At 41.3% G+C, this 14647-nt stretch overlaps 1 protein-coding gene across 6 annotated transcripts in view; it reads right to left on the reverse strand.

The window, feature by feature from the left end:
* The window catches only part of RNF10 (ring finger protein 10), a 31626-nt gene that overhangs the window by 10804 nt on the left and 6175 nt on the right, over positions 1–14647 (reverse strand). For all 6 annotated transcript variants that reach the window (XR_004345348.1, XM_032602432.1, XM_032602433.1 and 3 more), the window contains exons 2-7: positions 11138–11337; positions 6076–6275; positions 4898–4988; positions 3693–3877; positions 3477–3613; positions 648–808 (exon numbers count right to left, since the gene is read on the reverse strand). Coding sequence is in view for 5 of the 6 variants with exons in the window: in XM_032602432.1 (XP_032458323.1) it covers positions 648–808; positions 3477–3613; positions 3693–3877; positions 4898–4988; positions 6076–6275; positions 11138–11337 (974 nt within the window). In the remaining variant the exon portion in view is untranslated. The remainder of the gene's footprint in view (positions 1–647; positions 809–3476; positions 3614–3692; positions 3878–4897; positions 4989–6075; positions 6276–11137; positions 11338–14647) is intronic.

The raw sequence follows: 14647 nt of genomic DNA on the forward strand, positions 1-14647 counted from the left end.
GTGAGATAAAAGTAACACAGCCCCTTTCATGGGGGCTTTCATTGTTCTAATATAGATCAGTGATTCTCAAAATGTGATCTGGGGATGAGCAGCATCAGAACCACCCTGGAACTTGTGATAATGCAAGTTATTAAGCTTACTGAGCCTAGACCTACTGAATCAGTCTCTCAGGATGGAACACAACAACCAGTGATTCTGAGGCTTGTTCAAGTTTAAGAATCTCTATTGTAGACGAAACAGGACATAAGGGATTCTATATTTGGATAATTCTTGCTGCTCCAAAATCCTCAGCACGCATTGCTAGAGCCCGCTGGAGAGGCCATAGTAATTTCTCCACAATGTCCCTCAAATAAAACATCTCCAAAAATAAATCCAAATGTTTTCCTAAAGAACAAAAAAACCCACCTTGCTTAATTAAGAACACAGCTAATCTAGAAACTCAAGGGTCTCAGTTATAAGATCACCTTGACTTGTTCCTTTCAGCTCCAGAGAGCAGTTTAAAAATCCCTAGGTCAACCCCTTCCCCTCCTATCACCAAAGCCCAGAGCAAACCTACTTTTTTAGCCATTCCCCGCTTGTAATCTTAAATGTGGGGCTGAAGTAACTAATCCCCACCATCCCATCCCATTTCCAGTGCATCATCTCACCTTGAGCTCCTGGATAGCTGCCTCAATAAAGCAGGACTCGGGAGTGTGCTTCTCCTCTGCCAGCTGCTGCTCTAGTGCTGCTTTCTCTTCCTGAACCACCCGGTGCAGCACCTGCTCCTTCGAGGCCAGCAGCAATTTGGAGTACTGGCTGTGCTGTTCATCTACAAGAAAGCCAACAAGATGACAGAAACGCGGGACTTCCCTGGTGGCGCAGTGGTTAAGAATCCGCCTGCCAATGCAGGGGACACGGGTTCTATCCCTGCTCCAGGAAGATCCCACATTCCACAGAGCAACTAAGCCCTTGCGCCACAACTATTGAAGCCTGTACACTCTAGGGCCCCTGTGCAACAACTACTGAGCTCGAGTGCTGCAACTACTGAAGCCCGCAAGCCTAGAGGCCGTGCTCTGCAATGAGAAGCCACCGCAATGAGAAGCCCGCGCACCGCAACGAAGAGTAGCCCCCACTCGCTGCAACTAGAGAAAGCCCGCGCACAGCAACAAAGACCCAATGCAGCCAAAAAAAAAAAAAAAGCTCACGGCTGTGTGACTAAATAGGAACTTTCATACACAGTTTTTTTCCTAAAGTGAAAACGGACTGATTTAGCATGTTTTCCTTAAAAAATTTTAGCAATGACCTTAATATAAGGTTTGTAACTCTGACCCCATAACACAAGAAAGCTATCCTAAAAACCAAAGATGTAGTCAAAAAATTAATGCTCTCAGAACTCCCTGGCGGTCCAGTGGTTAGGACTCCACACTTTCACTGCTGAGGGTCTGGGTTCAATCCCTGATTGGGGAACTAAGATCCCACAAGCAGTGAGTTGCAGCCAAAAAGAAACCAAAAAACTGAAAAAACAATGTTCATTAATTATAGCATTATCTTTAGTATTAGAAAAGCTGTAACCAACTAGTAAGTCCAATAAAGGAAGTTAATGATATGATGGTATATTCATTAAAGAGAATTCTGCAGACATTAAAAATGCTTTTCTAAGAAGGAGGAATTTAGTGACACGGAGAAATAGCCACATTACATGGGGAAAGAAAAGATGCCAAAGAAGAAAACAATCCCAATCTCACAAAAACATACACGCATAGAAGAAAACTGTACAATTAGCATTTGGGGGGTACCTCTGGATAAAAGGATCATGGATGATTTATTTCCTTTATTTGCCTCCCCCAGATTTTGTGGACTTTAAAATGTAATACACAGATCTATCTCATTTTTACCTTCTGTATCGTGTTCGACAGCATGATATACTCTAATGAAAGTTTCTTGTGGAACATTTAGGTTATTGTCAATTTCTATTACACTGTAACAAAAATATCCTTATACATGCTCCTTGGTACAAATGACTTCTTTATGATATTTAAGTATAAATGCTGAATCAAAGGTTGTGCATATTTTAAATACTACCAAATCCACCCCCCCACCCACCCACACACACACAAAAGGCTGTATCGATTTAAACCCCTACGAAGAACAAGAGTACCTAATTCCCCACCCCTGCCAAAACCCAGTACGGGCATACCTCAGAGATATGCCTGTTTGGTTCCACTGCAATAAAGTGAGCATCACAATCAAGTGGATCACAAATTTTTTGGTTTTCCAGTGCATATAAAAGTTTTGTTTACACTATTCTGTAGTCTATTAAGTGTGCAATAGCACTATGTCTAAACTATGTAGATATCTTAATTTAAAAAATACTTTATTGCTAAAAAATGCTAACCATCATCCGACAACAGCAGGGTTGCCACAAACCTCCAATCTGTTAAAAAAAAAAAAAAAAAAAAACCTCTGTATCTGTGGAGCACAAAACGAGGTATGCCTGTATTTGCCTCATCGTGTGCGTGCATGAGAGTGACTATGACAGGCATTTTGATTTGCATAACTCTAGGCAAAGTTAAACCTCTGTGGATACTTGGAGTTATTCAGATATCTTTTTCCTGGAAATGCTTTGCCAGATGCTTAGCCTATTCTACTAGACTGTTCATCTAATTTATAGAACACCTGTATGTTCTGGACATTAATCTGTATTTTAAATGTGTAAATCTTCCCCTAAGTTTATTTATCACCTGTTGACTCTGAGGAGTCTTGCTGGATTTTATTCTTATAAAATCAAATTCATCAATCTTTTTCTTTTATAGCATCTATGGTTTCAGCCTGGTTCAAAATTCCATCCAGGTAAAAAACCTGAGGATTTATAAAGATATTTTCCTGTATTTTCTTTTAAAAGCTTTGGATTTCGTTACATTTAATTCTTCAATCCATCAGAAATTGATTTTTATGAATAGTATGAGATAGAGATCTAATTTCATTTTTTCCATAAGAGTCAACTGTTTCAATACTGTTTATTGAAAAATCTCTTTTGCCCAGAAATTGAAATGCCACTTTAATTCAATGCTCATTTCCATGTGGAATACAGAGAATACAACCTCTTGCACTTCCCCCACTGTAAGCACTGCCCACACTCTAGATCCGAACTGCCTGGCCACCAGTCTGTCTCTTCTATTAGACACCGAGTTCCTTGATGACAGGTGCCAAGACTGGCTGACTGTGGAATCCCCAAAACCTGGGCACAGAGCCAGACACTATTCAACAAAGCTTTATATGTACTTTAATTTTTCATTTTACAACTGAACCAAATTGAAACCAAGAATGAAACCACTTTCTGCAAACTCCACCCCAACCTACTGGAACACTATGACTAATTTGGAAATGCTAGAAATGGCTTGCTGAAAGGCTAAATCTCTGACAGTAGAAAGATATATTCAAGGAACCTTAAAGGGTATACACCCACCATTATCTGCCCCCAAATTAACCGAACTTACCTCCAAGATGAATAGGATGTTCTACATTCATCCATTTGGATTTGGGCAAGGCCACCAACACCCCTTTCTCCCTCTTCATCAGCTGCATTGTAATGGTATCACCAACAACATATTGATGCGATTCTGTGGCAACAACACTGTAACATGGACATTTATATGTAGCAGGGCAAGGAGTTAGCAGACCGGGATCTAATCTAGTAAATATCTCCATCTTACCTCTTGAGATCCTTCTTATGCACAGAACTGTAACAGATGGGACATTTACTCCAGGTCTTCTCGCTCAATGAAAGATAGTGCAGGATGCATGCCCAGCAGAAGATGTGTCCACAACGGGTTATCTTGGCTGCAGTAGGTGGATACAGGCATATTGGGCAAGATGGCACTTCATGGCTACAAATGCGCTGAAACAAAATGCCACCACAAGTTAAACTACTTTCAGAAATGACTACGGATTATCAAAGTTAAAGTCTCTCCTCTTCCATCCCCATCCCTATACAACTCTAACAACACATCTTCACAAAACTGTTCAACAGTGCAGGTATATGTACAATAGCACTTCAAGCAAATCATAAAGGAAACAGTAATAATAGTTTAATATACTAAAACAGCTATACAACAGGTATTTTGGGGGTTCTACATCAAAGGGAAAAAATGACAAATCAATAATGATCCCACTTACAAAAAAAGATTTATATGTACGCATACATAAAGGCACAAAAAGGTTCTAGAAGTGATGTACCGGTAATTTCCAAAAGAGGAGTCAATGAGACTTCCACTTTATACTGTACATCTCTACTTTTTTTTTTAAACCAATGCATATAAAACCTAAGTTTCATAGACCTTCTATGTCATTTTCAGATGATTTTATGAATTTTCACAGTAATGGGAGTCCAGGCTTTGGGTCCATCATTTTGAAACTACATCATATAACCTGGGAGTGACAAGGGGACACCCAGAGCCCAAAACAGAGAAGAGAAAACAAACACAGCAGTAGCTTGGACAGAAGTACAGCTGTGTAGCTCATTTCACCTATCACAAGGCCAAGGCCTAATCTGATACTGATTACTACAAATGGCTACCAATGAAGCAGTGTCCATGTAATGAGTCCATCCTGGGTCAGGAGGGTAACCAGAGTTCTCATATTCCTCTGATTACTTCTTCCCAGAAGAGAAGAGGTAGTAGACAGGACTGCTTTTGCCCTACAGATCAGAGCCCTCCAACACCCAGTCCTGCAGGCCAGAGCCAATTAGCACAAAATGAACTCCAGAAGAAATCAGGACTGATCTCTGGAAAATGTCTACACTAAGGCCAGGCACAAAGTGGGATCAGCAGTAAACCCAGACAAAAGCTGCTGTCACCACGGTCCCTTTCTTTAGTTCTCTCTCCCACTAACAGGTTATAAGCTTAGCTGAGCTACTCACCACTTGTTCCACAAAGTCCCAGTTGACTAAGGTATCAGGATCAGCAAAATGAACTGTGTAGTCTTGGTCTTCAGACACAACAAACTGGCAGCTAAAAATAGGGAGAGACAAGTAAAAGGCACTGTCAGAATCTACCAACAAGCCTTCAGCAGAAATTCATCATCTCTTTACTTAGAAATCAAATGCAGGCCATTAGTAGCCATGCTTTGTGAAGCACTAAACTAGGACTTCAGCCTCAGTTCCAAGTCCTGGCTCTGGAAGGAATCCAAAGACTCAGCGGGTAGGAGTCTACCATGAACTCTTGTTTCTTCTGCTTCCAGGCCCAGCCAAGCTGCCTGCAGGCCCTCCTCTGAACTAAAATTAAGCCAGACTGTGGCTCCATCAACCAGAAGGGAAGCCAGATCTCCTCCCTCACCCCCAGAAACCACTAGTCTTCAAGGCAGTAGAAAAAACTGTCCCCACTCAATCTTTTGAGTACTAGCTTTTTGGTTATTTTGGCCACGCCACACGGCTTAGGGGATTCTCAGTTCCCTGACCAGGGATCGAACCCAGACCACAGCAGTGAAAGCCTGGAATCCTAACCACTAGGCCACCAGGCAACTCCCACCAGTTTATATAAAGTACTAAATGGTTACTTCAGTCTAGATCCAAGGTCAAACCTTACATTATAACTAATGCCACACAAAAGGAAACAAAAGAGAATCAGTATTTGAGCAAATGTATGCCAAGCACTCCAACTTGGCACTCAATTCTCCTTTAAGTAATTTCTCCTCCTTTACAGAGGAAAAGCTGAATCTCAAAGTGGTTAGGTAAGTTACCCAAGGTCGAAGGCCAAAATAAGATTCCAATCTGGATTCAATTCCAAAGCAAACACTTTTACTACCTCATCATGATACTAAAGCATTATTTAATTTTAGCATTTATTTAATAAGCTAAATAAATTTATTATCTTCTTTTGAGCACCAAGAACATCCACTTGAAACACATCTGTGTTTTCAAAATGAGGTGAGACAGAGAGAGACAGAGACAGAGAGACAGAGACAGAGACAGAGAGAATGAGAGAATGAGAATCAACTCTGTTTCCGCCTCTCTCCCACAGTAGTTTAAAAGAAGCCTCTTTGCAGCACAAATGCCCAAAGGCTCAACTTCACTTCCCTCTTAAGAGTAGCCATACTCACTTGGCTTGTAAAAACAATTCCTTGTTAAAAGGCTTATGCCCCCATTTGTTCCTTTTTCCCCAGCTGCCATGTCCACTGCCTTCAAAATGACCTGCCTGGCCACGGGGTTCAAAAGTGAAATTCAACAAGTGATTCAGGTTGATCTTCTTCGGACCAGAGAACTGGGCAGGGCTAAACTCTGCCCGCTGAGCCTCTGCTACCTAGAGAGAATGAGAATAAATCAGAGGATTTTAGATTAGGATGACACTTGCTAAATGACAGCAGAAACCTGCACAACCCCTCCTTCTACACGGCTTAAAATATTAACTAAATAAAACACAGGCTTATATTTAGTAAACAATTTTCCTAGGACGGGGTAATGCAAAAGTCTACCTAAGATCTAGATGGGAGTGGAAAAAGAGAAAAAGAGCCTCTAACATACAATTACTTATAAACTATTTAGTCTGCCCTAAGTGGCAATTAACCATTAAATGACAAAACCCAGCATGAACTCCTCTATCTTGAAGCACAAAGATTTACTTACTGGATTAATCTTTCCACAGTCCCATAAGACTCCTACACCTTCACTCTTGTTAGCTACTTGCTCTCTGGTTTGTTTCTGGTCAAAATGAATCTGTGGAACTATACTCTGGAGGCGGCCTGCAGGCAGCTACTAACTGCCATAGGCTTCAGGATCCTGCCAGAGACCTCCTGTCTAAGACACACACTGCTATTCATTGTTAATTAAAACTGACAGAATTAGAACATGTAGGCAGACTAGCTGTGTCCAGAAATAAATCCAATCAGCACATTCAGAAACAGCTTAGAAAGTGACAAGAAACCACGTATGAGAAATACCATTGCACACAGATGGAAGATTTACTGTGTGGAGCTTTTGTGGTCCTCCTAACGTTCCCAAATTGAAATTATACAGGTACCTGCTATAAGTCAGCTAGTCCATTTTCTAATCCCACTTTCCCATTTAATGTCATAGGCACTTGGCCCTGTCACTAAATACTAGTGAACAGTCACTTTTTTTTGGTAAGCCAGTTTTACTTTTACTTTTTTTTTAAGATTTTTTTTGATGTGGACCTTTTTTTTTTTAAGTCTTTATTGAATTTATTACAATATTCCTTCTTTTTTATGTTTTGGTTCTTTGGCTGTGAGGCATGTGGGATCTTAGCTCCCCAACCAGGGATCGAACCACGCCTCCTGCATTGGAAGGCGAAGTCTTTAACCACTGGACCACCAGGGAAGTCCCTGAAGAGTCACTTTAAATAGCTATATACCATTATATTACGATAGGTATACTATAATGCCTTAGTGTAGGACAGATTGTTCATGGCTTTTCCAGCACTAACAAAATAATGCTATGATAAACACAGTTGACAGACCTTTGTGCACAAACATTTGAGCACCTACAATTATTTCTTTTGAATGTAGAGTAGGAATTACTGAGTCAAAGGAAATGCAAATTTAAGGCTTTTGCTGCTTGTTAGTAAAGTCAAATTTAGAGTTTAATAAGCAGCACTTGCATATACACGATAAAGAAATCTAAAGAGTACAAAAAAGCGGACTTCCCTGGCCGTCTCCGCGCTTCCACTGCAGGGGAGGCGGGTTCAATTCCTGGTCGATCGGGGAACTGGGATCCCGCATGCCTCGCGGTGAGGGCAAAAAGAGTACAAAAAGGGATACAGCCAAAGATACCTTCTATTCCAGAGGCAACCAATATACCCTCTGAGATATTCTATGAATACGGAATCAGAGTATATGATCTTTATGATTAAATACAGTGGCATATCACAGAGTTAGGCAATCTCCTTTTATCTTAACAGATCTTGGGAGACACCTCCCCCTCACTGTTTATGTAACTCACCAGAGGAAGCCCAAGACTTCCAGGTCATCCCTTATCTCTCACCCGCTAGACTCTCATCTCCATACGGCTCTGCCTCCCCTAATCAGCCTTCCACTCTAATGCCCCAAACTCAGATAAGAGCTCATGTTCACTCAACAAAATCTCCCACATTCTCAACCTTCTACCTTCATCTTTTTACCACTAACGGCCCACTGTCTCTAATACTGCCTATCATAATTCCTGATTACACTTCCAACACGTTCACCTCTCAGTTCCTTGACTTCCTCTCCTCCAATCAGCTTGCCCTCCACTCTACCTCTGCCACCCACTGCCATGGGCATACCATCTAGAGCTGTGCTGTCATAACAAAGCAGCCACTACTATCCAGATATGATGGCTACTGAGCACTTGAAATGTGGCCAGTACCACATCATGAAATAGCATTTTAGCTATATTGGATTAAATATATTAACATTAATTTCGTCGTTTTTACTTGTTTACTGTGGCAACTAGAAAACTTTAAGTTACATATTTGGCTTGCCATTTCTATCTTAGCATTTCTACTGGATGGCACTGCTCTACAGTCTAGACCACAGTGGGAATAACTGCACCTCTTCCACCATCTTAATTTTGAGCACCCTACCAGCAACTCACTCCTTTCTCAGCTTGTTTCCGTTAGTTCTGATTCTAACAACTTTTCACCTCCACTGGGATCTCCAGTGATCCAACACCCTCCCCCCAAATTTTCTTTCCTTATTTGGCTCTGATCCTATTCCATTGCCCTCTTCTCTTTATCAGCTGTACTCACCGGGCAAAACTTTCCCAATTAATCCACAGCATCAGAGCAAGTAAACATGGCTAAAGAACACAACCACACCATACCAATCAGCCTCACTAAAGTAGACCTTTCTGCGGCCCAGCGGTCATACTGCAATCCTATTACGCTTCTGTGCTCCACAGATTCCCCCAGACACCCAGACAAATCCTCCAGTCCTCTGGTTTCCAAACCTCCTCTCTTGGCTCACCTTTTACACTTCACTGAGACAGTAAGAACAATCAGAAAAGAACTCCAACGTGCTCCTAGTCTGCCTTCCTCTTGTTACTGTGGATGAACTGGCAAAGCTCCTAAGCCAACTCCTCCACCTGTGCACTAGACCCCAACTCCTCAGGAACTCAAGGACACTTCTAGTAATTCTCTCTCTCCTCTGCATCACATTTTCCCTCTTACCAGAACAATCCCATTAGCAGAAATATGCTGCATTTCTCTAAGCTTAAAATCTCTCTTGACCTCACATTCCCCTCAAGCTACTGCCTCACCTCTCTGGTCCCCTGTAAGAGCAAAACCACTAGAAAATAACTATCTAAACTTGCTGTTTCTTCTTCATATCCTCTCTAAAGCTATGCCAATCAGGTTTTTGTCCTCACCACTCCACCAAAGCAGCACAAGGCCAAAAACCTAAACTACCTTCCCATTTCCAAATCTAATGGTCAACTTTCCATCCGAATCTTCTTACCCAGCCTAGCAGGAGCACAGGACAAAACAAGCCATTTCTCCAAATGGCTTTCAGTTCTCTTCCTCCCTTTTTGCTGGTTCCTTATCATCCTGACTCCAGGCTCAGTCCTTGAATCTATTCCCTTTTCGCAACACTCACTCCTTAATGATCCCACTTACTTCCATAGTTGCAAACACCAAGTGTACATGGACAGCTCTCTAGCCAGGGTCTCCTCCTTGAACTCGACTCAGTTAACAGCCTATCTATACTCAGAGATCCAACAGGCATCTCAACGCAAATATAACACTTCCAAATGACATTCTTTATCTAATCTAAACATCCCCCTTCCCTCCCCATCCCAAAACCCTGTACTCCTCTTGAACTTGCCCCCATTTCAGCAAACAGTACCTGAATTGGGCCCCTACCAAAAACACTAGTCATTTATTTCTCTGCTCAAACCCCACATCTAATCTATTTAAAAATCCTGCTGGCTCTTCCTGCAACTATCTCCCCAAATATGATCCCGTTTCAATCACTCTCACCAGGAATACCTTAATAAGCTCCTAACTAGTCCCCATGCTTCCACTCTCCCCTTTACAATTCCAAGTCAGATTACCTTACTTCTCTTCTTAAGCCCCCCAATAGCTTCCCATCTCTCTGAACAAAAGCCAAAGTCCTTCAAGGGCCCATGTGATCTGATCCCTCTGTCTTACTCTTTGGCTTCATTTCCTGCTTCTCCACGCATGGTAGCCTATTTGCTTTACCTCAAACACACGAAAAACATTATCATCTCTGGTCCCTTGTACTTGTAAATTCACTCTTGCTAACACACCCTTCCTCAAATTCTACTGTGTGCTCCCTTGCTTCATTCAGGACTCAGAGAGTCCTCAGAGAAGTTTTCCTTAGCCACCTCCTAAAACTACTCTTTGTTACTCTCTATCCCTTTACCGCTTTAAGTCTACTTTTTTTTAAATTTAATAACTGTATTTATTACATAACGATTTATTGTCTCCCCAAACTAGATTATAAGCTCTACCCAATGTTGTGTTCCAAACTCTAAATGATATTTAGTGCATAGTAGGTGAGGAATAAATTTCTGGTGAGTGAATGAATTCTTCCATTAGTGCATCCATTAAATCTTGTTGTATACTAGTTACATAGTAGGCAACATTCAAACAGCAGGATAATATATTTAACCAATAATGTATTTAACTCTGATAGCATTTAGTTTGTTTCCTAAATTGTGCAACTACAAACAATGTTGCAATGACCTCCCTTGTACATGAGTCTTTATGCACTTACTAAGAAACTCCTAAAATCAGAGTACCTGGGACTAAGAATATATAGCATTTTACATTTTTCTAGATACTATTGGGCAAATTAATGTCATTAATTAATGCCATTTTATTACCTAAATATTCCAAAGTGTACCTATAAATCAAGAGTGATAATAAAAGGATGACACAAAATTTTTTTAAAGGATGATACAAATTACGGTACCCAAAATTTGCTATAATTTCTCACAATCCATAATTACAATGTCTTCCAAGAAAATGTTCATAACCTTCAAGGGAAGAAAGGAGAAGTTCCAAACCTAGTTAATCCTCAACTACTCAAGTAATTCAGAAAGGGGGGGACCTCTTGCTCCCACCCCTTCCCAACCACTAATAAACTGGGGATGGGGGGATCAGACCTCATGCTTATGTTCTGGAAAGGACTTTCTAAAATTCCATACCTCATCTCGTCTTCCACCATTGAAAGAAGAGCTAAAGAGTTTGTTGCTGCTGCCGCCGCCCCTTTGAGGAGGCATCTTATTAAAAGTTTTGCTTTTCTGTGAATTGGAGCGACGGGACTGGTTGATAAAATTTTCATTTTTGGGGTAGGAAGGTTCACGTTTGCGATTATAACGCTTGGATCCACTTGAGTTCTTTCCATCTGAAAGCAAGAAATGTGAAAAAATTAGTTAAGAAATGATACATATACTTGATGAATTGCTCTCCACCTCCCAACAAAATTGTGTTTAAACAAAAGTAAGTGGGCCCTTCCATGACCTCCAAGAAATCTGGGTTGGGCCAGAGCATCAGTGCTTTCGACAAGACATTACACAGTAAGGTGAAAAAAAAAATTTTTTTTTGGAATGAAGCCTAAAGGGTCCCTCCCTCAGGAGAGACACAATATAGATCAAACCACATAGACTCTCAGTTCACAATGTCTTTCTTTATAACAGAGCTTAATCACTGCTCTTGTATTGATACAAGTCCATTCAGACAGAGTGACAGAAAAAGAACAGTCTATCTATATTAAGGAAAAGTACTTTATCTGGAGGCAGGACAGAAGGCATTCTTCTTAAATTACTACAACACAGCTAGACCCTATACCGCAATGGTGTGGCCTAGGTCTTAGCAGATATACAGAAGGCACAAAAGCAAAACAATATTTACATTCGTTTTAGAGGTCAAACTGAGAAGCTATTAAATTGACAAAACAAAAGAAGTTGGACTCTAAGAGTATATCAGCGTGAAGTTATACCCTTTTAAAAACTGTTTCTTGCTTTTTTTCTCCAATTACAAGAACATAAGTTCAATTTTGGAAACCAGAAGAATAAATTCGCCAGTGCCCAACCCATGAAGTGTTTAATTTCCTTTTATTCTCCATTTTATACACTCATCACACATCTTCCACAGAATGACAGGCATATAAGATATATTGTCTTCCACCTATTACTCCATGAGCATTTGCATGCGCCCCTAGTCTTCAAAAACATGATTAATGGCCACACTGTTGTCTACCATATGCTTACGGTGTAACATAACCAATTTGTTGTACATTTAGGTGGCTTCTGACTTTTTGTTTATTTAATATAATAGTATTGGGAGCCTCTTTATACAGAGGCCTGTGTGTATAATTATGTCAAGTTCTCAAAGTAGAATTAGCAGATTAAGTATGATCATAAAGTCTTTTACACATCCTCAAGTTGCTTTCCAGAACCATACCAATTTATTTATATTCTAACAACAGTATAAGACAGAACATCTAGTTTACTACATTCTTTATAATACTGAGTTGAATAAACTTTGTTAAATTGAAGGGTCAAAATAATTTGTTTCAAATTTGAATTTCTCTGATGACTAGCAACAAACATTTTTTCAGTCTGTTAACCATTTGTATTTTGTGTAAAGAGCTCATTTGTATTCTTTGCCCCACTTTTTCTACTGCAGAGCTGAACTGCATAGATTATTTTGTCCAAATTGAACGAAGAACCCTGACCAGACACATTTTTTTTTTTGCGGTATGTGGGCCTCTCACTGCTGTGGCCTCTCCCATTGCGGAGCACAGGCTCCAGACGCGCAGGCTCAGCGTCCATGGCTCACGGGCCCAGCCGCTCCATGGCATGTGGGATCTTCCCGGACCGGGGCACAAGCCCGTGTCCCCTGCATCAGCAGGCAGACTCTCAACCACTGTGCCACCAGGGAAGCCCCCAGACACATTTAATATGTGCCAAAGTTTACCAGCTTTAAAAAAAAGCAGGGGAGAGGAGGCAAAATAAAACCTATCTGAGAACCTGAGACCCATACCAAGTAAATAACGGTGAAAGGTCCCCAAATTAGTCTTCAGACAAAAAAAGACTAATCTTTCTTGTCCCTTCACTCACTCCACCTTGCCTTATTTCAACACAGAAATCTGACCAAATCAAGTCTGTGCCCTACTTTAATGGCTTTAAAAGCAAAAACAGAGAAAACAGAAGTTGGGGGACTTTTAATGAAGAAATCCATTAGGCTTACCCTCAAACTTTAAAGGGGTGGTAGTTTATAAAGTCAAGAAGACTCCAGGGCTTCCCTGGTGGCGCAGTGGTTGGGAGTCCGCCTGCCGATGCAGGGGGCATGGGTTCGTGCCCCAGTCCGGGAAGATCCCACATGCTGCAGAGCGGCTGGGCCCATGAGCCATGGCCTCTGACCCTGCGCGTCCGGAGCCTGTGCTCTGCAATGGGAGAGGCCCCAACCGTGAGAGGCCCGCGTACCGCAAAAAAAGAAGACTCCAGCATGAGCCTCAGAAACTACAACCCCCCCACACCTGCCAAAATATAGCTTAATCCTATTTATGTTAAAAATATATAATTAATAAAAACATGTCTGGAAAGGCAACAGAGCAGGCTGTTAATGACATTTACCTTTGGGAAATGAAGCTATTCACATTGGCCTAAAACAGTGGTTCTCAATCCTACAGTTTGTAGGAATCACCCAGATGAGCTTTTAAGGGATTCTTGTGCTCAGGCCTCACCCTCTAAAATTCTGACCTAAGTAAACAGAATTACTGTTCTGTATACTAATAATCTGGATAATTAAAAAACTGTAAGTACCTACAAGAAATTATTTCTAGACAAGGTGACCAGCTTCTTTTACAGCAGACAAAAATAAATTCAAGGTGAAGCATATCCTCAGGGAAAAGGAAACATCAGCTGATGAACCAGAGTCCAAATTTTCGAAGCAACCACTTCACACTCAGTTTGCCAGCAACATGGGATAAATGAGAGGTATGCCATCCTCTCCAAACCTGACCAGTCATGTGAGATGGCAGCACTGTCAACAGAACAGATGGTCAAAGAAACACTGCCAGGCTAGGGTTCACTCCTACCAGTCACCTTTCAATCCCAGTTAGGGAAAGTGACCAGAGCTTAAAAGTTAGAATTTAAGAACTAGACTTTTACCTACTACTTCAGTTCGCAACAGTTACTGTCAAACATGGCATCAGTGGTAACAATTAGAAAATGAAGCTTCAGATCTCAAATTCTGCCTTGCTGGGCTTCCCTGGTGGCGCAGTGGTTGAGAGTCCGCCTGCCGATGCAGGGGACACGGGTTCGTGCCCCGGTCCAGGAAGATCCCACATGCTGCGGAGCAGCTGGGCCTGTGAGCCATGGCTGCTGAGCCTGCGCGTCCGGAGCCTGTGCTCCGCAACGGGAGAGGCCACAGCAGTGAGAGGCCCGCATACCACAAAAAAAAAAAAAAAAAAAAAAAAAAAAAATTCTGCCTTGCTCTCAACCCATGGAATTAGTTTATAGTAAGATTTCAAATTAACAGAAAATTCAGAGGGATACAGAACCCCAGCTAACTTTACCATGAAAAGAAATGAGGTTTTAAGAGGATAGGCATATGCAGAAAACATATGTTCCCCAAACCTTATTATCCAAGACTATTTCAGATGATCCTGCATTTGATCCTGTTGTTTTCAAGACCTAATAGATTTAGAC

Source organism: Phocoena sinus, chromosome 14 (genome assembly GCF_008692025.1).
Source record: "Phocoena sinus isolate mPhoSin1 chromosome 14, mPhoSin1.pri, whole genome shotgun sequence".
NCBI classification, from domain to species: Eukaryota; Metazoa; Chordata; class Mammalia; order Artiodactyla; family Phocoenidae; genus Phocoena; species Phocoena sinus.